Here is a 26,826-nt window from a genome sequence, read left to right as displayed (position 1 = left end):
ATCCATTCATCCATCCACCCGTTGTTGTTTTTTTTTTTTATCTCCAAAGGCATTTGCACCCAAAACACTAGCAATTATGAGCTTTGACAAAAAATGAGTGATTTTAGTTTTGTTAATTTTATTTATCTATATTTTCTTAAAAATTTTTTTGGTGCTGAATTGTTTATTTAAAGAGAAACGTTAGAAATTAATTGCAAAAGTTGAAGATATTTGTTTTTTTACATTCTTTCTTACTATAACAGGGACTTCAGAAATTAATATTAATTAATTGAATTAGGTTAGTTTCTATTTTATTATTATTTTGCTTTGAGATGGATGACACTATATTGCCTATATTGGTCTCAAACTTGTGTGCTCAAGTGATCCTTCTACCTCAGCCTCTTGTGTAACTGGGACTACAGGCTACATGCATGTGGTGCTGTGTCTGCTTTGTATTTTATTATTTATTATTTATAAACATTTGATTTTTAAACATTTGAAGCTGAAGATTCATACCCTCTTCCCCCTGGGATTTCAGAAAAAGAACACTAATTAAAAATTATTATCTCACAGGATTGTTTCATGAAGGTTATATTAGATAGAAATAGTGTGGATTCATGAATAAGAGAATAATTAATCTGTAATTATTATCAATATAAACAGGAGTTTGTTTGTTTGGGTTTTAGTGAAGAATAGAATAGAAATGTCCTTGAGTCCAGGGAAGTTTCTTAGTTTCCTTTTTCACAAACCTTGCTTATTTCCCCAAAACCTAGAAGTTGAAAACAATTACTTTCTAGCAGTCCACAAATTATAGTTTCCCTGTAATGTCTTCCAGTTGATTCTGATTTCCCTGGGCCACTACCCTCCAGAATAACCTGCCATGCTATTAGAAACAAAGCTTCTTTCATGACTTCTAAGGCATTCTAGAAAAAGAACATCATGCTAGCTATTATAAAGCTTCAGAAGATTAAAAGAGCATGCCTTGAAGAGATGTCCATCTTTTGCTTTCTCATTCATTAATTCAGGTAGTTAAGTTCTTTTGTAAAATATCAAATAATCTTTTTGGTGTATATCACATGTTATATTTGACATTTATATTTCCTAAGTTTGTTTTATGACTTGGCCTTTTTTTGTGTCCCAGTAGTTGGATAGTTCAAGTGGAGAGGAATACCATGATTACTGTCACATAGATGAGCCACTAGTGTTGTCATCTGTCATTTATCCCCACTCTGGTGCTGCTCAAGTTTATTTGTGTTGTAGAAATCCTGGGTCCAAGTACAAGGAAAGTAATAGCAAGCAGCTCTGGCAAGCATTGAATTGATGGCTGCTTCATTATAATTATACTTCTCTACATGGTTGCCCAGCTATATCATCATAATAGCTTTCCATTACTAGATGCCAAATAAGACAGAGGGATATACAAACTGGCTCAATGTATTTCAAAAACTTACAATTGATGCCTTTCCCCACTGCTTTTCCCCTTATAATCACCTTCCACTTCTACCCAGCTTATTAATTCTTTCACAAACGGGCAAAATACGGCTCTGGATATCCTTTTAAAGAATAGAGCATTGAGACCTGTATCATTTTTTCCTTAAAATAATCAAATATATTTTCTTGTTTTCAAATCTGAATTTTAAGTTATTTGAATAAATGGTGTGACTGTAATACATATGTGATGGTGATAACAATTGCAAACTGTTAGTGAGCATTTACTATATGCCAGGAAGTGTGCTACACACATTACATACAACATTTCACTTAAGTCTATGGATCCTATGATGTGGGTGCTTCAGAAGGGGAAAGGGAAGCTCAAAGCGTGAGGTGATTTCACAAGTGTTATGTAAAATTTGTTATATTTATATAAACATCATTATTATGTAGAATATATGTAATATATGTAATAATATAAGTATGTAACATATAATTTATTATACATAAATCATTGTTTAAAAAACTTAAAATACATCAGAAAATGAAAACAATTCCTTTGTGATGGTGCACACTTGTAATCCCTGAGGTTGAGGCGGGAGAATCACAAGTTCAAGGCTAGCCCATGTTTAAAATTACTGTATATTGTATTATCTCTTAGGCTAAGTATCCTTTTTTTATTTCTCCTTCCTCTCAGTTTTTTTGGCTATTCTTGAGTATCTACTCATCAAGGTGAATTTTAAAATAAATTTTATCAAGTTTTCTTTCCCTCTTCTTCCCCTGTGGGAAGTAGTAGGGTCTTCTTCCCCAATTACTTTTTTTTTTTAAATGGGGTCTTGCCATTTTTCCCAGGCTGCCCCTAAACTTCTGGGCTATGGTGATCCACCTTGCTTGGCTTCCCCTAATTTCCCCTAATTTCATTTTGATGATAATGGCATTCAGTGTTATCTGTAGAGTTCTCATGGCTGGCCTCAGGCTTCCAGGTGAGCTAGCCCTATCTTTCTCTTGCCTCTTTAACATGATCAGTTCTTTTTATTTCACAGTAATCATGCTCTATAAAATCAAAAATAAGAGTGAATTAGTGCCAGTTGCAGTGGCACACTCCAGCAAGAGGGGAGGATCACAAGTTCAAGGCCAGCCTCAGCAACTTAGTGGGGCCCTGTCTTAAAACTAAAAAGAGCTGGGAATGTAGCTTAGTGGGAAAGCATCCCTGGATTCAATTCCCAGTAAGCCTCTCTTCCTCCCCCAAAAAGAGTGAATTAGTGAATACTGAGTACTGTACCATTGCTCCTAGAGCAAATCAGGTTAGGTTTCTGTAAGCCTCTGGTCACACATTTCCATTAACTCATTAAAATATATGCTTGTTTTATGTATGTTTGTGTTTAAAGACATTTTTAGACAAAATATTGTTTATTTATTAACATTGATTTCATGATCAACAGCTCAATAAATCAAAATTGAATAAAGTGTTTCTAACACATGTATTTTCTATGTCAGGCACATCTCAGCTTTGCTGTGCTTAGTAATACCAGATAGCACTTCAGCATTACTTTTGTGGGCCATTTAAAACATCAACAAAAACACAAAAATTTGAAAAAATGTGAAAAATTCCCCTAATAGACACTTTACAGTGAAAGCTGACACAAGAAGACTGAGGGTTGCCTAGTTTGATCTCAGCTGAGAATATATGTATTGGTAACTCAGTTTTCCTGCATTCTCTGTGTGTTCAGAAGTTGTAGAAGCATTGTGTGTAGTGATTTTGAGGTTGCAAATAATATATATATATATATATATATATATATATATATATATATATATTTTTTTTTTTTTTTTTTTTTTTTTGAGTTGGGATCTTGCTATGTTTTCCAGTTTGGCCTTGAACTCGTGATCTTTCTGCTGTAGTTTCCTGAGTTACTGGGATTACAGGCATGCATCACCATACTTGGCCTTTTTTTTCATATATATAAAATATATATATAAATATAAATATATGTGTATAATATACAATATAAATCTTAAATATATACACGTATATATACATATATACACTAACATATACTTATATACACACACACACACACACACACACACACATACATATACACACACATATATATGTATATATAATTTTTTTGCAGTGCTGGGAATTGAATCCAGGGCATTATACATGCTAAGTGAGTGCTCTACCACTAATATACATCCCAGGAAAAGTAAATTTTAATGAATAGTCAAGCTATCAAATAAACGGATTGACTATAATTTCTCTTTGATGCTTACTGCAATGTGTGTAAATAATGAATCAGTAAAAGCTTCAGAGTGGCAATATTGATAAAAAAAAACATTGCAGGAGGCGCTGGGATTGTGGCTCGGTGGCAAGAGGCACTGAGTTTAATCCTCAGCACCACATAAAAATAAATAAATAAAGATATTGTATCCATCTACAACTAAAAAAAAACTAAATAAATATTGAGGGGCTATGCAGTGGGAAGTTCATGGGATGATGTTCCACTGTGTTGCTCATGAATATGATATATAATGATATATAATATTGAATAAGAATAGTCAATGGTCAGCATTCAGAAGTGATGGGCCCTAATCAAGGTCTGGTTCAAATGCAGAGACCACACCAGGAAGCTAGCACATAGAAATATTAATGTGCACTGAAGGATATGGAAAATGACAACCCCCCAAGACAATGTGACCCAGGAGGAGGGACAGAGGAAGAAGGTAAAATATTGATCCTTCCCCAATAAATCCTTTCCCAGTGACAAGACAATTGGTGGGAAGGAGGCAAACATCAATCCTAAAATGGCAGTCCCTCGTAAGAGGACAAACATTGATCCTTTCCCAGTGACAATGAAGCCATACATTAATCCTGTCCTAGTGACAATACAATGACCCCCCCCCCCCCAGGACAAGGTAAGTACTGGGCCTGAACCTTGGACCCTCCATCCTTTCTCAATAAACAATTTTCAAATTCTCACAGCCTGTTTGCTGAGTGCCCAAACTGACACATTCTGTCAATAATTAAGTCACCTCTCAATGTAACCTATAAAAAGCCAGGCCCCAGTTGTAACTGGTGGTCATTTTCTACCCAGAAGGTGAGAACCTCCGCTGTATGACTCTGCTGCAGAATGAAAGACATAGCTGATCCATGAAGTCTGCTCACGTCCTAGTTATTTGTGCTTTCATTATATCCAATCTCTTTTTCACATCCAAAACTATGCGGAAACTGTTTTGATTATTTTTGCTTACACACACCATCAAGGCCTAGTTCAAATGTGAAAGACCTTGAGGCTCTCCCGTGGGAACACTCTAACCAACTTGTTTGTCCCAGAGAGGTGGGAAAATGGAAGGTGGGAGTCAACCCAGGTGGGAGTTACAGGGAGGATTAAAACTCAGCCTAAAGAACACAGCCAAAACCTTTTCAATACCTATTTAACATAGATTTTGTACCATGCTCTACCCAACACCATATAAGCCCCTAAGCTAGCACACCAAAATGGGTTTTTCTGCTGTCTGGTCTCCTCCCACATCTCAGTGTTCTCTCTCTTCTCAATTTAATAAATCCATTTACTCTTCCCTTCTGATATTGTTTGTAGATTTTATTCTTGAAACTTGCAAGACAAGAACCTGGAAGAATATTGGCAAAGCCAGGAATCTAGTTTCATCTCAGAGCTCTGGTTTCAATATGATATATAATTTATCTTTTCATAATTAACCTTATAGAACTTCTGAAGCATAGGTAGAACTTTGATTTTAAAAAATGTGAAAATTTGCTCCAAGGTCTTACAAAATAATGACTATTTATAGCTTTATAGTATAAATTATATAGAAATAAATTTTATAGTAGAAATTATATCACTTGCTAGTCAGGGATTATGATCCCTGGTGGTAAAAGTTAAGCTATCTTGTAAGAAAGAGATTGGATGTGATATATCTGGGTAGTTTGGAGAAAAGGGTCCACTGTACAGAAGGCCATCAGGAGTTAACAGTGCTTCAAAGGTCAGTTCACACTGGAGTGGTAACGGGTGGAATGGTGGTGGTAGGGTGAGGTGTGTCTTTTGCAGTTTAATGTGTGTCTGAGACCTGATTAACAATGGCTTCCAGACTCCATTTTAGGACCCCTGAACCAGTGCTACTCATTTTGAGTTTTTTCTTTGACACTCATCCTGAGTGTTCCCTTTTTCCTTCTCCTTGAATGACTCCATATCTTTTTCCTATTTATCTTGTTGGTGATTAGTTTTAGATTACTAAAAGAACTAGTAATTACTTTTAGAACTAATTCTCTTAGAAAGTTATATTATAAACTCCTTGATTATTTCTATAAGTAACTTTTCTCTAGAAAGGATGTTTCGAGGGGACAAAATTGTGACATTGCAGTCGAGGGGAGAAATAATGTCCACGCACTTCTGCTCCTTTCAATGCTTTATTCACTCAAATTACTCCATACAATTTCACTCTATAGGTTCTTAATCAAGAAAACGACAATCCTTAGTGCTAGGCACTGCAATAGACATAATCAATTCACAGTAAATAATTATAGATTAATTAATTCACAGCAAACAATTCTAGATTAATTCTAAGCACTGCACAACACAATTAATCATGATGGGCTAATGACAGACATTCCCTCTGCGTGCTAAGTTCAAAAGTCTTAAGCCTTGGGCTTTAAGTCCAGCAGATGCACACTCACTTAGACTGCGGTGATCAGGTGGGGAACCAAGGCGGGCTTTTCCTGGCATGGGGTGGACGACCAGTTGAGGAGGGGATTGTAGGGAGGAGTTGCAGCTCTCACCAAGGTCCAGACGAGTTGGTAGAGTTTGAGAGTGGTGAGGTCATGTAGAGGCTCAGGAAATGATGACAAGTGATGGGATGTCAGGCCCTCATCAGGCTCTCCAGCTGCATCCTTGTTTCAGCTGGCTGAATCCCTGTTCATTTGCTCTATCATTTATACTAAATTGGGGCGGGGGGGGGGGGTTGACCTGCCTTTCAATCCTTATCAGCTACCACCGGATTTCTCAATGACATCATTTATCCGGAGGTCAGAAACATCTATCTGGTCTGGTGGTCTCCACCCTGATCTTCTGGCTTTTCCCTCTTATCAGGCGAGAACAGCCTGCCAGGGGCTTCACTCTGTTTATCAGGGTGAGGGGAAGTAACTTGTTTGGAGGGATCTGTGGATGTGCCTGGTGAAACTGCAGGTTAAACTGGAGTTTTAAAAATGGAGTTGCTTAGGCTCACGCCTAAGGCCATCCTAACAAAGGATACATGGGAGGTAAAGATTTTTAAAATATCCATGAATGGAAATATTGGTTTTATTTCTCTCATGGCTCATGGCTTGATTGGGTTTTGAATATAAGAGAAATAATTTTTCCCCTAAACATTTAGAAAGTTTTGTTCCATTTTTATTTTAGATTCCACTGTTGTTGAGAAATCCAGTGTCACTCTGAACAACAATACTTTATATAAGGCCTGCTTTTTTTTTTCCCTTTGAAATGTTTATGACAGAAAAATGTCAGTCTTCCATATTTTTAAAAAATTTTTTTAGTTATAGTTGGACACAACACCTTTGTTTTATTTATTTATTTTTATGTGGTGCTGAGGATCAAACCCAGTTCCTCACACGTGCTTGTCAAGCGCTCCAGCACTGAGCCACAACCCCAGCCCCAGTCTTCCATATTTTTACAGTGATGTTTTGTTGGGCTTGGTGTGTGTCTTTTTAAAATCTATTATTTGGGGGCATGAAAAAGGACTCTATGCCTTTTCAGTTTTAAGAAATTTATCTCAATTATTTGCTTGGTAATATTCTCTCTTCTGTTTTTGCTGTCCCATATTATTGTGATTTATTTTTTTATATTTTTATGTTTTTTTTGTTTCATATATATACAACATATATATATATATATATATATATATATATATATTTCTATCTTTCTGCCTTTCTATTACATTCTCATTTTTTAAAATATTTTTAAATTTCAAATCGAGAGTTTTATCTTCTGAAAATTCTTTTTTAAAAAAAGTACTTTGTGCTGTTATGGATACAAAATCTCATGTTTCTAAGTATATCAATGACTTTCTTTTTAGGGAGATAAAATTTGCATATGGTAAAATTCTCTTTTTAGTGTACAGTTCTATGAGTTTTGACAAACATATGAAGTCATGTAGCTACCACTATATTTAAGATATAAAACAGTTCCCTTGTTCAAAATATGTAATTATTTAATTTCCCTGTACCCTGTCTTTGTTCACTTTGATCTGTTTTCTATGCCTATCATTTTGCCTTTTCCAGGAGGTGTTATAAATGGAATCACAGTTAAAAAAAATATTTTACCTGTCTTATTTGTTTCCACTGAGTTTCTTCTTCATGTTTGTTTTGGTGGCTTCTCTTTCCTTGACAGAGGCTTTCCCCACATTTTGCTGATTCTCAATTCTTCCCTTGTATGATAAGAGAGAGTCTGACCATCTCTAGCAGTCAGAGAAATGCAAATCAAAACCACCCTAAGATACCATCTCACTCCAGTAAGATTAGCAGCCATTATGAAGGCAAACAACAACAGAGACATGAGGTGGGAGGGAAAGGGAGAGAAAAGGGAAATTACATGGAAATGGAAGGAGACCCTCATTGATATACAAAATTACATATAAGAGAATTTGAGGGAGAAGGGAAAAAAAACAAGAGAAAGAATTAAATTACAACAGATGGGGTAGAGAGCAAAGATGGGAGGGGAGTGGGGATAGTAGAGAATAGGAAAGGTAGCAGAATACAACAGTTACTAATATGGCATTATGTAAAAATGTGAATGTGTAATTGATGTGATTCTGCAATCTGTATTTGGGGTAAAAATGGGAGTTCATAACCCACTTGAATCGAATGTATGAAAAATGATATGTCAAGAGTTTTGTAATGTTTTGAATAACCAATAAAAAAAAGGAGCTAATTAGATACTGTGCAAATGGATAGGGCTTTGTTGTGGGCTGAATTATGTTCCCCTCCAATTCATATGTTGACTCCTTAACCTCCAGTAGCTCAGGATGTGACTGTATTTGGAGACAGGGAATTTAAAGAGGCAATTAAGTTGGATGGAGGCCATTGGGGTGGGCCTGAATCCAGTCTTTCTGGTGTACCTATACAAGAAGAGATTAGGACAAACAGAGGGACATCAGAGTTGTAAGAGCATAGAGGGATGACCAAGTGCAGAGGCAACACGATAGCAGCCCTCTGAATTCAAGGTGTAAGGCCTTGAGAGAAACCAAGCATGCTATGGCCTTTTTTTTTCTTACATACATGACAATAGTGGAATGCATTACAATCATAATTATCCATTCACAGCACAATTTTTCGTAATTCTGTATATAAAGTATGTTTATGCCAAATTATGCCATTATACATGAGCTGTCTTTTTTTGTTTTGCATTACAATTCTTAATACACCTTTATACCACAATTTATCATATCTCTGTTTGTATATAAGGTATGTTGACACCAAATTCACATCTTCATACATGTATTTTGTATAATGATGAGGGTCTCCTTCCACCATCCATGCTATTCCTCTTCTCCCTCCCTTTCCCTCCCACACCTATTCTCTATAAAGGTAATCTTCCTCCCATGCTCTCCCTCCCAACCCCATTTTGAATCACCCCCCTTATATCAGAGAATCATTCAGCATTTGTTTTTTTGGGATTGGCTAACTTCACTTAGCATTATCTTCTCTAATGCCATCCATTTCCCTGCAAATGCCATGATCTTATTCTTTTTTATTGCTGAGTAATATTTCATTGTGTATAAATGCCACTTTTTTTAATCCATTCATCTACTGAAGGACATCTAGGTTTGCTCCACAGTTTAGCTATTGTGAATTGTGCTGCTATAAACATTGACGTGGGGCTGTGTCCCTGTAGTATGATGTTTTTAGGTCCTTTGGATATAGTCTGAAAAGAGAAATAGGTGGGTCAAATGGTGGTTCCATTCCCAGCTTTCCAAGGAATCTCCATACTGCTTTCCAAATTGGCTGCACCAATTTGCAGTCCCACCAGCAGTGTATGAGTGTACCTTCCCACCCCCTTCCCGCATCCTTGCCAGCACTTGTTGTTTGTCTTCATAATGGCTGCCATTCTTACTGGAGTGAGATGGTATCTTGGAGTAGTTTTAATTTACATTTCTCTGATTGCTATAGATGATGAGCATTTTTTCGTATATTTGTTGATTGTATATCCTCTTCTGAGAAGTGTCTTGTATATCCTCTTCTGAGAAGCCCATTTATTGATTGGATTATTTTTATTTTTTGGGTGCTTGTTGAGCTCTTTATATACCCTAGAAATTAGAGCTCTATCTGATGTGTGAGGGGTAAAAATTTGTTCCCAAGATGTAGGCTCCCTGTTCACCTCACAGATTATTTCTTTTGCTGAGAAAAAAAATTTTTAGTTTGAATTCATCCCATTTGCTGATTCTTGGTTTTAATTCTTGTGCTATAGGTGTCATATTAAGGAAGTTGGGGCCTAGCCCCACGTGATGGAGATTAGGGCCTACTTTTTCTTCTATTAGATGCAGAGTCTCTGGTTTAATTCCTAGATCCTTGATCCATTTTGAGTTAACTTTTGTGCAAAAGAATTTGAAGGAAGTATAAGAACTACTTAAGTTTGAGGAGATAGGGAAGAGAGAAGATTCAAGAATATTACTTAGGTTTTCCCTGCTTGGGTAAATGAGCAAGTGGGCATGCCATTCATTGAATTAAGGAACACAGGGCAAGTTTTGTGAGAAGACAGAAATAATACATTAACTGACAATGATGGAGCAACATGGCTGACTGCTTATAAGGCTTTGCTTTATTTAATTTTTTTACAATCTTATAAAAATAAGTACCAGTATTACCCCTATTTTATAGATAAGGAAATCAAGGTAGAACAATGTGAATGATGAAAATAGAGTAACAATTTGAATGTGTGTCACTGTAGTTAAGTATACATCTCAGTTTTCCTTAATAGACCATGGAATAGGAGAGAATATGATGGCTTTTGTCTTAGTCTGTTTTCTGTTGCAAAATACTTGAGACTGATAACTTAAAAAATATAGGTTTATTTGGTTCACATTGCTAGAAGTTGGGAAGTCCAAGAATATGGTACCAGCATCTGGTGAAGTCTGTTCCATCATAACACGGGGAATGCATCACATGGTGTGACAGAGTGAGCTTGATCGCTTGGATATCTCTTTCACCTCTTTTTTTTTTAATTCTTTTTACATATACTTGTCAGTAGAGTGTATTTTGACATACATGTATCATAACTTCCTATTCTTGTGGTTGTACATGATGTGGAGTTACACAGTATTCGAACATAGGAAAGTGTATTATTGATTCTACTGTCTTTCCTATTCCCATCCTCCTTCCCTTCTCTTCATTCCCTTAGTCTAATCCAATGAACTTCTACCCACTCCTTATCATTTGATAGCATCCATATATCAGAGAGAACATTTGGACTTTGGTTTCTTCTTCCGTTTATAAAGCCAGTAATGCCATCTTGGGGATCTCACCCTCATGACCTCATTTAACCTTAATTTCCTCCTAAAGATCCCACCTCTAAATGACATTAATATATGAATCTTACGATTAAGTTTCAGCACATACACTTTTTTGTTTATTTTTTTCCATTTTTTATTGGTGCATTATAGTTGTACATATTGGTGGGATTTGTTGTTGCATATAACAATATAATTTGGCTAATATAATTCCTTAATATTTCCCCTTCCTTCTGCTCCTCCTGCCCCATGGTCATCTTTTTCCTCTACTCTACTGATTTCCCTTTGATTTTCATGAGACCCCCCCTTCTTTTCCTTTTTCCTCTCTAGCTTCCCTATATGAGAGAAAGCATGTGACCCTTGACCTTCTTCTGAGTTTGATTTATTTCACTTAACATAATGTTCTCAAGTTCCATCCATTTTCCTGCAAATGATATAATTTAATTCTTATCTATGGCTGAATGAAACTATTGTGTGTGTGTGTGTGTGTGTGTGTGTGTGTGTGTGTGTATGAATACATACCATATTTTCTTTATCCATTCACCTGTTGATGGACATCTAGGCTGGTTCCATAGTTTGACTGTTGTGAATTGTGTGCTATAAACATGAGTATGTATGTATTGCTATAGTATCTGGAACATGAGCTTTTGAGTAACACTTCAAATCATAGCAACTTTCCTGATTGTATCTTTATAGAATGATTAGCCCATATGGGGAACAAGGGTTACTTAATGGGAATTCCCATTCATTTCCTACCTATCATAGCTATTCTAGTCCCTCTTTCCTCTACCAATTCAGATGTGAAACTCAACTTCTTTTCTTTGATTTTCCCAGAACCACTCACACAGAGCACTTGTGTTTGTGCTGAGCTTTACAGAATCAGTTTGATGATTTTGGAGAGATACTATTTACAACTTGGAGTATTTGTTATTTTTTAAAGCTATTTGGTTATCTTTACTTTTCCTTTTTCTTTTTTGGTACTGGGGATTGAACCCAGCAGTGCTCAACCACTGAGTTTCATTCCCAGAATATTTTATTTTTCATTTTGACATAGGATGCTTGCTAAGTTGCTTAGGGCCTCACTAAGTTGCTGAGGCTGGCTTTGAACTCACAATCCTCCTGTCTCAGCCTCCCAAATTACTGGGATTACAGGTGTGCACCTCTGTGCCCAGCTGGTTATCTTGCTGATAGAAGTTTTCCCTGGTGATTTTTCTCTTTTGTTGCCCAGTTTCCTTTCTTTTAGTTTTCCTTTCTGTTCTAACTGCTAAGCTTACCTGCACCCCCAAATTCCCATTGGCTTCTTTGGCAAAACTGTTTCACAGTGTCTTTGATTAATTGTTTCTTTATTCTACCATTTTCAAGCCCTATACAAGAGAGAGGGGAAATGTGCTGTCAGGAGCTGCCACATTGGGACCGAGCACCCCTTAGCTTTGAGCGACCAGAGTGTGGAGATGTGGCAAGTCAGACATGGGCTCTGTGTGTGTGAACTATGAGCATTGAGCACACAGGGTGGACTGAACCAATGTTGCCCCTGTGTTTGGGCTGGCGACATATGAGTCTTTTCGATTGCTCTGTCTATGATCCCTACACAGCATATGAGATGGATGTGGCCTTCCTAGATGTCACTCAACCTGCTGACAACAAGACATCAGGAAGCTAGACTCAACCCCCTGAAACTTGACCCCTTTCCTTATTAGAATGGCTTCTCCCCAATAAAAGGGTTCAGCACATGCTCTTCACTCTTTCTTGCCTGTCTTGCCCACCTTGTGGGAGCTGTGGCTGAGGAGCTATCAGGGAACCCAAAGAAAAGGTACTTTCTGTGTCCGTGTCTTTATTTTTTCCCCAAATTCACTTGGAGTGACCCTGACCGGTTTAGTCATGTGACACAAAAATGAGCTACCTGATTTTGAGCATTCTGGTCTCTTTTATTAGCATGCTAATTATCAAGTATAAGATAAGAACCATATGATCATCTCAATAGATTCAGAAAAAGCATTCAACAAAATACAGCACCCCTTCATGTTCAAGTATATGGATCCCTCCCTTCCTCCATGCTTTAACTTCCTCACAGATTCTTTAATTCCTAGTGAGTGCCTGCTAAGTGACAGCTATGGTTCTAGACTGGGGAATGCAAGACTGACAAGTCCTGCCCTATTGAGATTGTATTCTAGTGAGAAAGATGGTAGTAAAACTAATAAATAAGCCTACAGTATACTGTAAGGTAATAAGTATTATAAAGAAAAATAAAGCAGGAATAGAGATTCATAGGGGTTCTGTTTTAGGTAGAATGATCTGGCAAGGTCTCTCAGTGTGATATTCAAGCAGAAATTTAAATGAAGTGAGAAGAATGCAAATATATAGCGGAAGAGAGTGCCAGTCCTAAGGAATAGTAAGTGCAAAGGCCCTGTCACATCTTGTGTTTTCTGTAAAGCAGTTATTGAGACCATTAGAAAGGCAAATTTGGGGGGCAGTAAACTCAGTTAGAAGAAAAGGAAGAAAATCCAATTGGAGGGAGGAGCTGCCAGACTGCATGTCGACCTGTCAAAGTCTGTGCCAGCCTTGTGGGGGGTTCCATAGCTGACAGCCTGAGGCCCACTACAGCACCTCTGCAGTGAGTGGAGGAAATGACTAGGCCTTATTTTCCACTCTGCTCAGTCATTTGACCATGGACTTCTCTGGTCAAATGGCATATGTGCTTTTAGCTGAAGTAGGCTGAAGTGAACTCTGACTAAGCTGATACTGGAAGTTGTAAGTTAAACATGCTTTCTGTATGTGGCCAGTAAATCCTTTCTTGAAGAGCAATCTGCCCAAGTCCCTAAAACATGATCAAAGGACTGCAAGAAGGCTGGAGAAGAGTGAGAAAGAGAGTGATAGGGAAGGAGATTGGAGAGGCAACCAGGGGCCAGAATAAGCAGGATCTTTTAGGCTGTGGAAAGATGTTGGATTTTTTTTTTTTTTTTTATTCTGGGGACCGAACCTGGGGAACTCTACCACTGAGCTACATCCTTAGTCATTTTTTTTTTTTGAGATAATATCTCACTAAGATGCCTAGGATGACCTTGAACTTGTGATCTTTTTGCTTCAGCCTCCTTAGTTGGGATGACAGGTGTGCACCACTGTGCCTGGCTATGCCTTGCATTTTAAAAGGATAACTGGCTGCTACAACAGGCTGCTTCTGCCATAAGCCATGATTTCATTTTATTTATTTCTGTCTCACAAATCATCCCAAGACAGTAGCTTAAAACAATACTGGTTTATTTTTTCTCAAAGTTCTGTGGGTTGACTGGACAGTCTTCAGCTGGATTTACCTGAGCTCACTGATGTGGCTGCAGATAGGAGGTGTTTGAGGTGGGCCTGGGTGTTTTATACATGGCTTTACTTATATGTCTGGGGCCTCAGCTGGGACTGCTGCAATGACTGAGATGGCCAGGTCACTTTCCATGGGCTCTGTCATCTTGTGCTTTTTCACATGAAGCCAGAAACATTCTGAAACATCAAGCCTTAGGAAGCAAGCACTTATCCAAGGCTCGGCCAGTGTCAAGTCTCTTGATGTCCCATTGGTGAAAACAAGGCAAATGTCCAAGCCCAGAGTCAAAATGGGAGAATATGCAAGGTTATGCATATCTAGAATTGTGATTCATGGGTACTGTAGCTGTAGTAATCTCGTATGCTAAACATTCTTTTGGCTCTTTTTCATTTTCTGATCCTCTGTTCATCAATTTACCTTCTGATTATAATTTGGTTTTCCACATTTCTTGTATTTGCTTACAAGAAAATAATGCATCAATCACATGGACTTAAAATATTTTCTATTGCTTTGATAGTAATTTCTTATTGTATTTGCTTATTTCAAGGAGTAAACATTCAGTGTATGGAGTTCTAGTGTTCATTACTGTAGTAATGTGGTCTTTGGACCCCTAGCTAAGAATCATTGTACTCCTTGTGGTTCATCTCAAGCCTATGAGAAAATGTATGAATTCTAACCTTCATTCTTAATCTGCTTGTGATAGAGTTACTTTGAGAATTAAAAAAAAAACCATGTTGAATCGAGTAACTCTCAATCATTGCTGATGGGAATGAAAAATAGTACAGCCACTTTGGAAGACAGTTTGGCAGTTTCTTACAAACTAAACATACTCTTACCATACGGTCCAGCAATCATGCTCCTTGGTATTTACCCAAATGAATTGGAAACTTATGTCCACACAAAAACATGCACACAATGTTTATAGCAGCTTTATTCATAATTGCCCAAACTTGGAAGCAACCAAGATGTTCTTTAGTAGGTGAATGAAGAAGCTGTGGTACATACAAACAATGGAATATTATTTAATACTTAAAGGAAATGAGCTATGGAGACTTGAAAAGATTTAGGGAAACTTAAGTGCATATTACTAAGAGAAAGAAGCCAGAAAGGCTATATTTATACTACATTTTGATAAAGGCAAAGAAGTTAGTGAAGTGGGAGATGAATAAGTGGAGTGGAGCACAAGGATTTTTAGGGCACTGGATAATATAATAGTGATAATATAATAGTGATTACATATCATTATGCTTTTGTAAAACTCATAAAATGGGCAATATCAAGAATGAGCCCAAATGTAAACTATGGACTTCAGGTGAAAATGATGTATCAATGCAGATTTATTGATTATAATAAATATACCACTCTAGTGTAGGATTTTGAAAGTGGAATGTTATGCATATGTGGGAACAGAGTTCCTCTGGAACATTTTTGTACCTTTCACTCAAGTTTGCTGTTTGCCAAAACAGTTCTAAAAAATAAAGTCAATTAAAAATAACTGAAGTGATAGTTCCCAATTTTTCCCCTGAAGGGCTTGACCTCAGTCATTATGAGGTCATAATGACTAAACTATGTAAGTCATTTGGCTAAAATTTGATTTTGTGATTTAATGTTGATTTTGAACATGTTTGTTTGATGTGTTATTAATGTACATATCAATTTAGCTGATGGGTGAAGAGAAAAAGGGAAGTATGCATTTGATTGTAAACTGTTTTTTTTTTTAGAGAGTGAGAGAGGAGAGAGAGAGAGAGAGAGAGAGAGAGAGAGAGAGAGAGAGAGAGAATTTTTAATATTTATTTTTTAGTTCTCGGCGGACACAACACCCTTGTTGGTATGTGGTGCTGAGGATCCAACCCGGGCCGCACGCATGCCAGGCGAGTGCGCTACCGCTTGAGCCACATCCCCAGCCCGTAAACTGTTTAATATACTTTTAAGATTCATTATTTCCTCCCTGTATTGAGAGAACAAATATTTGGAGATCTTTGTTGTTGCTTTTACTATCCTATATATTACATGTCACTATTTTAGTTTTTATTTTTCATTAGAAAAAATATTTCAGTGTGGCTGTGGATGCTATTAATTGGGAATATTTTATTATTAGAGGCTTTAGTGGACATTCACTGGGATCAGGGTGAGGTTTTTGTGTTAAGCAGAATCATTGTGAAGAAAAATTATTGTTTTTGATAACAATAGAGACTACATTAAGCTCAGTGTGGAGAAATCTGCTTGTTCTTTCTGAAAAGTATTAATTAATATTCTTAGAATGTTTTTGTTTTGTTCCAGATATTGACAACGTGAAGCCATTGGCGGGTGTAAAAATTCTAGATCTAACAAGGTTTGTATTGTTTATTTTCATTTTAGTGATTAGTTTTTCCCTTCTCTCAACAATTTTTAATTATTTTTTTCGATCATAGGGGGATACTTATTGCTTATGTTCAAATTTTGGGGGAGAAAAGAAAAGAAAAATTCCTGGAGTCGCACTATTCTAAGAGACAATTAGTGTAATATTTGTGCATTTTTGTCAATCTACACATTTATATATAATTTTAAAAATAATTGGAACTATATTGGAATTACAGTTTTATTGGCATTTAAAGCATACAACAGTATGTTTTTTTAGTTTTATTTGAATTTTTGGAAATGCTTTTTTAACTTTTTTGTTCCCTAAACAAACAAAAAAGCATAATTATTCTTAGTCTTATACATCTATCATTTGAAATATGAGATATTTAAGTGCTTATGAAGTACATTAAGAAAATACCTGACTTGGGGCTTAAGGACTTCATGAGATTACTGTATGGGAATAGCTAAATATACAGTTTCCTTTTGAATATTTTTCTGTTATTAAAAATTAAACAGGGCTAGGATTGTGGCTCAGCAGTAGAGTGCTCGCCTAGCACATGTGAGGCCTTGGGTTCCATCCTCAGCACCACATAAAAATAAATAAAATAAAGATATTGTGTCCAACTACAAGTAAAAAATAAATATTAAAAAAATTAAAAAAATGTAAGATGGTATTGTATTATATAGATTTTAGTTTTAGTTTTTAATTACTTAATAATCCCCCAGTATTTCACATTTATAAATTAGGCTTCCTTGGATACAAATATTTACCTCAGTTTCAATTTCTTCTTCAGGATAGAATTATAGAAATAGAATTACTAGATCAAAGGGGATATACTTTTTTAAAGCTCTTGATACATATGGCCAAATAACAGTTTCTACAATTTTGATTCTTGCTAGTATTATATAAGCTTATCTGTGTTGATGGACTATTAAGAAAATAATTAATAAAAAATTTCAAGTTGGTCTTTTTTTTATTCTTGTTAACCTTGTAGAGTGCTGGCAGGACCTTTTGCTACTATGAATTTAGGAGATCTTGGAGCAGAAGTTATAAAAGTGGAAAGACCAGGTAAAGCTATTGCTTGTTTTAAAAAAATAGAATCAGGCTAATAAATATTTTTAGTAATTCCTTAAGTTTCCATGTTTGGATATCCTATAAATGGGATGAGGAGATAATTTAAATGATTATTTTCTTTTTTCCACTTCTGTGTTCCTCTGAACCTGTGCTTGTGATCCCTTTTTAACTCTATAAAGGTGCCAAGGACTAAGACTGAAGTTAGTTCCTTCTCACATACCTGAAACATTCTGTTAAAACATATAATAACAATGATGATAAAAACAATTATAGAGCCAGGCTAAGTTCTAAACCTATTGCCGGGCTGGGGTTATAGCTCAGTGGTAGAGTGCTTGCCTAGCACTTGTGAGGTACCAGGTTTGATCCTCAGCACCACATTAAAATAAAGATATTTTGTCTATATATTAAAAAAAGAATAAACCCTGTTGACTTTATTTTATTTTATTTTTTTAAAGAGAGAGTGAAAGAGGAGAGAGAGAGAGAAAATTTTTTAATATTTATTATTTTTTAGTTCTCGGCGGACACAACACCCTTGTTGGTATGTGGTGCTGAGGATCGAACCCGGGCCGCACGCATGCCAGGCGAGCGCGCTACCGCTTGAGCCACATCCCCAGCCCCAACCCTGTTGACTTTAATTTAATCTTTACAATAACCATATAAGCTGATATTATTCCTTGTTTATAAATGAGAAAATAGAAGCATAAGACACAGAGGTAAAGCAATATGTTCAAGCTTACATAGTTAGTAAAGAGTATCTAGGTTCTCAGCTCAGATTCTGTTTTTTCTAGGCTCCATACAAGCTGCACCATTGAGATTGAGATTAGAGTGAGTGTGACCACATTCCCTGAGCATGGGATGAAGGGATGGCAAAGACAAGGGCATGATAAAAGGGAAGAAATAAGATACAGAAGGAGGAGAGAAGGAAAAGGAATCAAAGCCCATCAAAAGCAACCCAAATACCCTAACCTGTCATTCTATTCTATTTAAAAAAAAAATAAAAAAACTTTACCACTTTAGAGTTTAGAGGTTTTGAGGCAGGGCTGGGGCTGTAGTTCAGTGGTAGAATGCTTGCCTAGAATGTTTGCGGTACTGGGTTCAACCCTCAGCACCACATAAAAATAAACAAATAATTAAAGGCATTCTGTCCATCTACAACTACAGAAAAATAAAAAAATAAATAAATCAAGGGCTTGAGAGGACAACATATCAGCTTATATTAATTTTTTTATCTCTTTCTAGTTTTTTTCCTTCTTTTCCCATCAAATACATGTCTTCTGTATATGCAATTTTCACTTTTATTTGGTGCTTTAAACATTATGGTGATTAGTTCATGCAATTATTGATAAAGTTGCTTTGAAAAGTATCTTTGTTGTGTGCCATTTTTTTTCCACAAGCACTTAAGTGGCACAGATACTTTCTTCATGTCATTATTCTGTAGACAGCTTATCTTGGAGTTATCAAAAATTAGGAGAGGAGAAGAAGATGGCGGCGAGGGGAGCGCAGCACCCCAGTGCGCTGCGTCACTGTGCGGGAGAAAGACGAGGTGAAACAGCTGAAGGCTACCTTGGTGGGAATCCCCAGTGAAATTGAGGTGCTCCAGAATCTAGAGGACAGAGTTCCAGCGCGCGGGATTCAGCTGCAGGGGCTTGTCGCGGGTGATTTCTCCGCACGGAGGGAAGCAGTACCTGGTCGGCGGACCGCCCTGTGGATGGAGTCTGGGACGCTCCCGGGATTACAGCGAAGCGGATTCTGGAGGCTCCTGCCAGTGGCGCACTGGCCGCGCTGAGTGCTGAGTTCCAGATTTGAAACAGAGGAGAGAACCGGTCCAGTTCGAATCCCGACGCCGGTTGGAACACGGAGGAGGACAGCCACCGCAATCATGGAGAGCTGATGCAATCATCCCTGTTTTCTACTGATCTCAGCTCATTCAGCTACGGAGCAGGTGATTCCGGGCTGGTATTTGCCTGCGCCGCGCAGACAGATCGCTCTGGCTCGGGACTGGAAAACCTGAGGAGAATACTCTTCGGGCCTCACCCCTGGCAAGGCGGGCGCCGGACTTTGAGCGGCCAGATTCTGGTTCCCCGGGTTGCTTTGGCCCAGGGTGGGAGATCCTTTGGGAACTCCGGGCGGAGGCCAGTTACAAGTGGAGTGTGCCCTGAGGGGCGGCGTGGCTCTAACTCCCGGAACAGTTTTGGCTCGGGGCCAGGGAACCCACGGGGACTGCGTCTTTGACCCTGCCCCTGGCTGAGCGTACACTGAGCTGGGAGAGGTTGGAGCTGCCAGGCTCGGGCTCCCGGGGCTGTTTGGGCCTGAGGCTGGGGTACCTCTGTGGAGCCGGCTCCTAGCAGAGTGTGGCAGGGATCGGAGAGGCTGGGTCTGGCTCCCGTGGCTGCTTGAGCCCAGGGCCACGGAGCCTGCAGGGACCGAGAGCTGAGGCCAGCCACAAGTGAAACTTGCCACGAGGGGCAGCAGGACTCTGTCTCCCGGAACAGTTTTGGCCCGGAGCTGGGGAGCCCGCGGGAAGTGCGTCTTAGTCTCTGCTCCTAGCGGAGCGTGCACCGAGCAGGGAGAGTCTGGTGCGGCCAGGCTTGGGCACCGAGCAGGGAGAGTCTGGTGCAGCCAGGCTTGGGCTCCCGGGGCTGCTTCGGCCTGGGATTGGGGAACCCGAGGCGGTTGCTCTGAGGAGCCTGCTCCTAGCAGAACGAGGTGGGGATCGGAGAGACCGGCTCCTGGCTCCCGAAGCGGCTCTGGCTCAGGGTTGGGGATCCTACAGGGACTGCTTCTTGGTCCGGGTCCTGCTGGGTGCTGCGGGGGCCTGGGGGGCAGAGTGGAGCTGCCTCCTGTGCCCAGAGCAGGCTAAGGGTCCCGCCGGTGTGGTATCGCGACACCCCAACTGCAGCTGGGGCCGAGGAGAGTAGCCGCCCACGCCTGGAACAGGACCAGCGACCCGACGGCAGGGTAGCCAAGTCAACCCGAGGCCGTGAAGAGCCGCCGTCTGATCCTGCAAGGTAGGCAGTCCTGCATCCCACTGGCAGGACAGGCTCGGCAGCCTGCAGTGTGGTGGACGAGTAGCATCGAGGCAGTCACGTCACACTGGTTGGAGTGGGGGTTGAACAGAGCCGCCGCCAGCGTCTGGAAGGAGCCCAGAGACCCGTTGGAGAGGCAGTTAGGTACCCCCACTGGGAGTGGGGGTTGAGCAGAACTGCCGCCCAGGCCCGCAGGGTGGGCAGATCTGAGACCCACCGGCGGAACAGGCCTGGAGGCCGACCAGCGTGGTAGACACATCACATCAACTGGAGTAGGGGTGGAGAAGAGCTGCCGCCCACATCTGGATCAGGACCAACGATCCGAGGATGTGGTAGGAACGTCACCGCAATTGGAGTGGGGGCAGAGTAGAGCAGCCACCCGTGCCCGCAGAGTGGGCAGACCTACGACCAACCAGCGTAGTGGATAGATCACCCTGATTAGAGGAGGAGCACAGCCACTACCCGCCCTACAAGAGAGATATCCCAACTATACAAGAGAAATATAAACAAACAGGGGGAAAAACTTCAAAAACACAACAGTTTCACCAAGCAGAAAGAAACGCAAGCAATATGAAAAGACAAGGAAAGAAAGGACCACAAGCAATGCAGGTCAACTCAACTTTAGAAGAGGTAATAGCTGCAACAGATGGAATGTCAGATAAAGAGTTCAGGATATACATGCTTCAGATGATCTGGACTCTCAAGGAAGACATGAGACAGCAAAATCAGACAATGAAAGATCACATTGACAAGGAACTACAGAAACAAATCCAGGAAGTAAAAGATCAATTTCACAGGGAGTTAGAAGTAATAAAAAACAAACAAATAGAAATCCTAGAAATGCAGGAAGCAATAAACCAACTTAAAACCTCAATTGACAATACTACCAGCAGAATAGATCACTTAGAAGATAGAACATCAGACAATGAAGACAAAGTATTTCATCTTGAGAAGAACATAGACAGTTCAGCAAGACTGCTAAGAAACCATGAACAGAACATTCAAGAATTATGGGACAACATTAAAAGACCAAACTTAAGAGTCATTGGGATACAGGAGGGCACAGAGCTCCAAACCAGAGGAATGAACAATCTATTCAATGAAATAATACAAGAAAACTTCCCAGACTTGAAGAATGAAACAGAATCCCATATCCTAGAAGCCTACAGGACGCCGAAAGTGCAAAATCATAAGAGATCCACACCTAGACACATTATAATGAAGATGCCCAACATACAGAATAAGGAGAGAATTTTAAAAGCTACAAGAGAAAGAAAGCAGATTACATTTAGGGGCAAACCAATCAGGATAACAGCTGATCTCTCAACACAGACTCTGAAAACTAGAAGATCCTGGAATAACATTTTTCAAACACTGAAAGAAAATGGGCTCCAACCAAGAATCGTGTATCCGGCGAAATTAAGCTTCAGGATGGAAGATGAAATTAAAACCTTTCACGATAAACAAAAGTTAAAAGAATTTGCAGCTAGAAAACCATCTCTTCAAAAAATCCTTGGCAAAACATTACAGGAAGAGGAAACTGAAAATAACATTGAAAACCATCAGTGGGAGGTAGGACAGTAAAGGGGGGAAAGTAATCAAAGAGGAAAACTAATCAGGTTTAGTAACATAAATAAACAAATATGACTGGAGGAACAAACCAAATCTCAATAATAACCCTAAATGTTAATGGCTTAAACTCACCAATTAAGAGACACAGGCTAGTCGAATGGATCACAAAACAAGATCCAACAATATGTTGCCTACAGGAGACGCATTTGATAGGAAAAGATATACATAGACTGAAGGTGAAAGGCTGGGAAAAATCATTCCACTCATATGGACTGCGGAAACAAGCAGGAGTGTCCATACTCATATCAAACAAAATAGATTTCAAGCCAAAGTTAATCAAAAAGGATAAAGAGGGACACTACATACTGCTCAAGGGAACCATACACCAACAAGACATAACAATCATAAATATATATGCCCCAAACAATGGTGCAGCTACGTTCATCAAGCAAACTCTTCTCAAGCACAAGAGTCTAATAGACCACCATACAATAATCATGGGAGACTTCAACACACCTCTCTCACCACTGGACAGATCTTCCAAACAAAAGTTAAATAAGGAAACTATAGAACTCAACAACACAATTAACAACCTAGACTTAATTGACATATATAGAATATACCACCCAACATCAAGTAGTTACACTTTTTTCTCAGCAGCACATGGATCCTTCACAAAAATAGATCATATATTATGTCACAGGGCAACTCTTAGACAATATAAAGGAGTAGAAATAATACCATGCATCTTATCTGATCATAATGGAATGAAACTGAAAATCAACGATAAAAGAAGGAAGGAAAAATCATGCATCACTTGGAGAATGAACAATAGGTTACTGAATGATCAATGGGTTATAGAAGACATTAAGGAGGAAATTAAAAACTTCTTAGAGTTAAATGAAATCACAGACACAACATATCGGAATCTATGGGACACATTGAAATCAGTTTTAAGAGGAAAATTCATTGCTTGGAGCGCATTCCTTAAAAAAAGAAAAAACCAACAAATAAACTACCTCATATATCATCTCAAAATCCTAGAAAAAGAAGAGCAAAACAACAGCAAAAGAAGTAGAAGGCAAGAAATAATTAAAATCAGAGCTGAAATTAATGAAATTGAAACAAAAGAAACAATTGAAAAAATTGACAAAACCAAAAGTTGGTTCTTTGAAAAAATAAAGAAAATCGACAGATCCTTAGCCATGCTAACGAAGAGAAGAAGAGAGAGAACCCAAATTACTAGCATAAGGGATGAAAAAGACAATATCACAACAGATACTTCAGAAATACAGAAGATAATCAGAAATTACTTTGAATCCTTATACTCCAATAAAATAGAAGATAGTAAAGGCATCGATAAATTTCTTAAGTCATATGATCTGCCCAGATTGAGTCAGGAAGATATAGACAGCCTAAACAGACCAATAACAATAGAAGAAATAGAAGAAACCATCAAAAGACTACCAACTAAGAAAAGCCCAGGACCGGACGGGTATACAGCAGAGTTTTACAAAACCTTTAAAGAGGAACTAACACCAATACTTTTCAAGCTATTTCAGGAAATAGAAAAAGAGGGAGAACTTCCAAAGACATTCTACGATGCCAACATCACCCTGATACCTAAACCAGACAGAGACACTTCAAAGAAAGAAAACTACAGACCAATATCTCTAATGAACCTAGATGCAAAAATCCTCAATAAAATTCTGGCGAATCGGATTCAAAATCGTATCAAAAAAATTATACACCATGATCAAGTAGGATTCATCCCTGGGATGCAAGGCTGGTTCAATATACGGAAATCAATAAATGTTATTCACCACATCAATAGACTTAAAAATAAGAACCATATGATCATCTCGATAGATGCAGAAAAAGCATTCGACAAAGTACAGCATCCCTTTATGTTCAAAACTCTAGAAAAATTAGGGATAACAGGATCATACCTCAACATTGTTAAAGCAATCTATGATAAGCCACAGGCCAGCATCATTCTGAATGGAGAAAAATTGAAGGCATTCCCTCTAAGATCTGGTACAAAACAGGGATGCCCTCTCTCACCACTTCTGTTCAACATAGTTCTCGAAACACTGGCCAGAGCAATCAGACAGACGAAAGAAATTAGAGGCATAAAAATAGGAAAAGAAGAACTTAAATTATCACTATTTGCAGACGATATGATTCTATACCTAACAGACCCAAAAGGGTCTACAAAGAAACTATTAGAGTTAATAAATGAATTCATCAAAGTGGCAGGATATAAAATCAACACGCATAAATCAAATGCATTCCTGTATATCAGCGACAAATCCTCTGAAACGGAAATGAGGACAACTACTCCATTCACAATATCCCCCCAAAAAATAAAATACCTGGGAATCAACCTAACAAAAGAGGTGAAAGACCTATACAATGAAAACTACAGAACTCTAAAAAGAGACATAGAAGAAGACCTCAGAAGATGGAAAAATATACCCTGTTCATGGATAGGCAGAACTAACATCATCAAAATGGCGATATTACCAAAAGTTCTCTATAAGTTCAATGCTATCCCAATCAAAATCCCAACAGCATTTCTTGTAGAAATAGATAAAACAATCAGGAAATTCATATGGAATAATAAAAGACCCAGAATAGCAAAAACAATGCTAAGCAGGAAGTGTGAATCAGGCGGTATAGCGATACCAGACTTCAAACTATACTACAGAGCAATAGTAACAAAAACAGCATGGTACCGGTACCAAAACAGGTGAGTGGACCAATGGTACAGAATAGAAGACACAGTAACCAATCCACAAAACTACAACTATCTTATATTTGATAAAGGGGCTAAAAGCATGCAATGGAGGAAGGATAGCATCTTCAACATATGGTGCTGGGAAAACTGGAAATCCATTTGCATCAAAATGAAATTGAATCCCTTTCTCTCGCCATGCACAAAAGTTAACTCAAAATGGATCAAGGAGCTCGATATTAAGTCAGAGACACGGCGTCTGATAGAAGAAAAGGTCGGCTATGATCTACATACTGTGTGGTCAGGCTCCAAATTCCTCAATAGGACACCCATAGCGCAAGAGTTAACAACCAGAATCAACAAATGGGACTTACTCAAACTAAAAAGTTTTCTCTCAACAAAAGAAACAATAAGAGAGATAAACAGGGAGCCTACATCCAGGGAACAAATCTTTACCCCACACACTTCAGATAGAGCCCTAATATCCAGAGTATACAAAGAACTCAAAAAATTAGATAATAAGATAACAAATAACTCAATCAACAAATGGGCCAAGGACTTGAACAGACACTTCTCAGAGGAGGACATACAATCAATCAACAAGTACATGAAAAAATGTTCAACATCGCTAGCAGTCAGAGAAATGCAAATCAAAACCACCCTAAGATACCATCTCACTCCAGTAAGATTGGCAGCCATTAAGAAGTCCAACAACAATAAGTGATGGCGAGGATGCGGGGAAATGGGTACACTTGTTCATTGTTGGTGGGACTGCAAAATGGTGCAGCCAATTTGGAAAGCAGTATGGAGATTTCTTGGAAAGCTGGGAATGGAACCACCATTTGACGCAGCTATTCCCCTTCTCGGTCTATTCCCTAAAGACCTAACAAGAGCATGCTACAGGGACACTGCTACATCCATGTTCATAGCAGCACAATTCACGATAGCAAGATTGTGGAACCAACCTAGAAGCCCTTCAATAGATGAATGGACTAAAAAAATGTGGCATTTATACACAATGGAGTATTACTCTGCATTAAGAAATGACAAAATCATAGAATTTGGAGGGAAATGGATGGCATTAGAGCAGATTATGCTAAGTGAAGCTAGCCAATCCTTAAAAAACAAATGCCAAATGTCTTCTTTGATATAAGGGGAGTAACCAAGGACAGGGTAGAGATGAAGAGCTGGAGAAGAAGATTAACATTTAACCGGGATGATAGGCGGGAGGGAAAGGGAGAGTTAAGGGAAATTGCATGGAATTGGAAGGTGAGCCTCAGGGTTATACACAATTACATATAAGAGGAAAGGAGGAGTAGGAGAGAAATTATATAAGTGTAAGAAACGATTTACAGTAGAGGGGGTGGAGAGAGAGAAGGGGAGGGGAGGGGAGGGGAGGGGAGGAGGGATAGTGGAGAATGGGATAGACAGCAGAATACATCAGTCACTAGAAAGGCAATTTGTAAATCAATGGAAATGTAACTGATGTGACACAGCAATCTGTATACGGGGTAAAGGTGGGAGTTCATAACCCACTTGAATCATTCTGTGAAATATGGTATATTAAGAACTATGTAATGTTTTGAACAACCAACAATAAAATAATAAAAAAAAATAGTATTACTATTTAAGTTCTAAGATTTAGTCCTTATGGATTTGGAAAAGAATTCTCAAATTAATGAGAATGGTCTAGTGCTGATTAGTGTGCATCTATCCATAAGGCTCATAGGGATGAATTTATAATTATATCAACATTAATTTACCATCTGTGATAAACCATATTTTATTTTATTTTATTATTTTTTTTAAAGAGAGAGTGAGAGAGGAGAGAGAGAGAGAG

At 38.5% G+C, this 26,826-nt stretch overlaps 1 protein-coding gene across 9 annotated transcripts in view; it reads left to right on the top strand.

Annotated features, from left to right (window-relative positions):
- SUGCT (succinyl-CoA:glutarate-CoA transferase) overlaps window positions 1-26,826 on the top strand; it is a 728,181-nt gene that overhangs the window by 9,255 nt on the left and 692,100 nt on the right. For all 9 annotated transcript variants that reach the window (XM_081286416.1, XM_081286411.1, XM_081286414.1 and 6 more), the window contains exons 2-3: window positions 16,517-16,568; window positions 17,572-17,645. In XM_081286416.1, the coding sequence (XP_081142542.1) occupies window positions 16,517-16,568; window positions 17,572-17,645 (126 nt within the window). The remainder of the gene's footprint in view (window positions 1-16,516; window positions 16,569-17,571; window positions 17,646-26,826) is intronic.

The sequence above is a fragment of the Spermophilus citellus genome (assembly GCF_964194105.1).
Source record: "Spermophilus citellus genome assembly, chromosome: 3".
Lineage (NCBI taxonomy): Eukaryota > Metazoa > Chordata > Mammalia > Rodentia > Sciuridae > Spermophilus > Spermophilus citellus.
The sequence above is the reverse complement of the archived record's forward strand: the minus strand, read 5'-3'. Positions and strand labels throughout refer to the sequence as shown.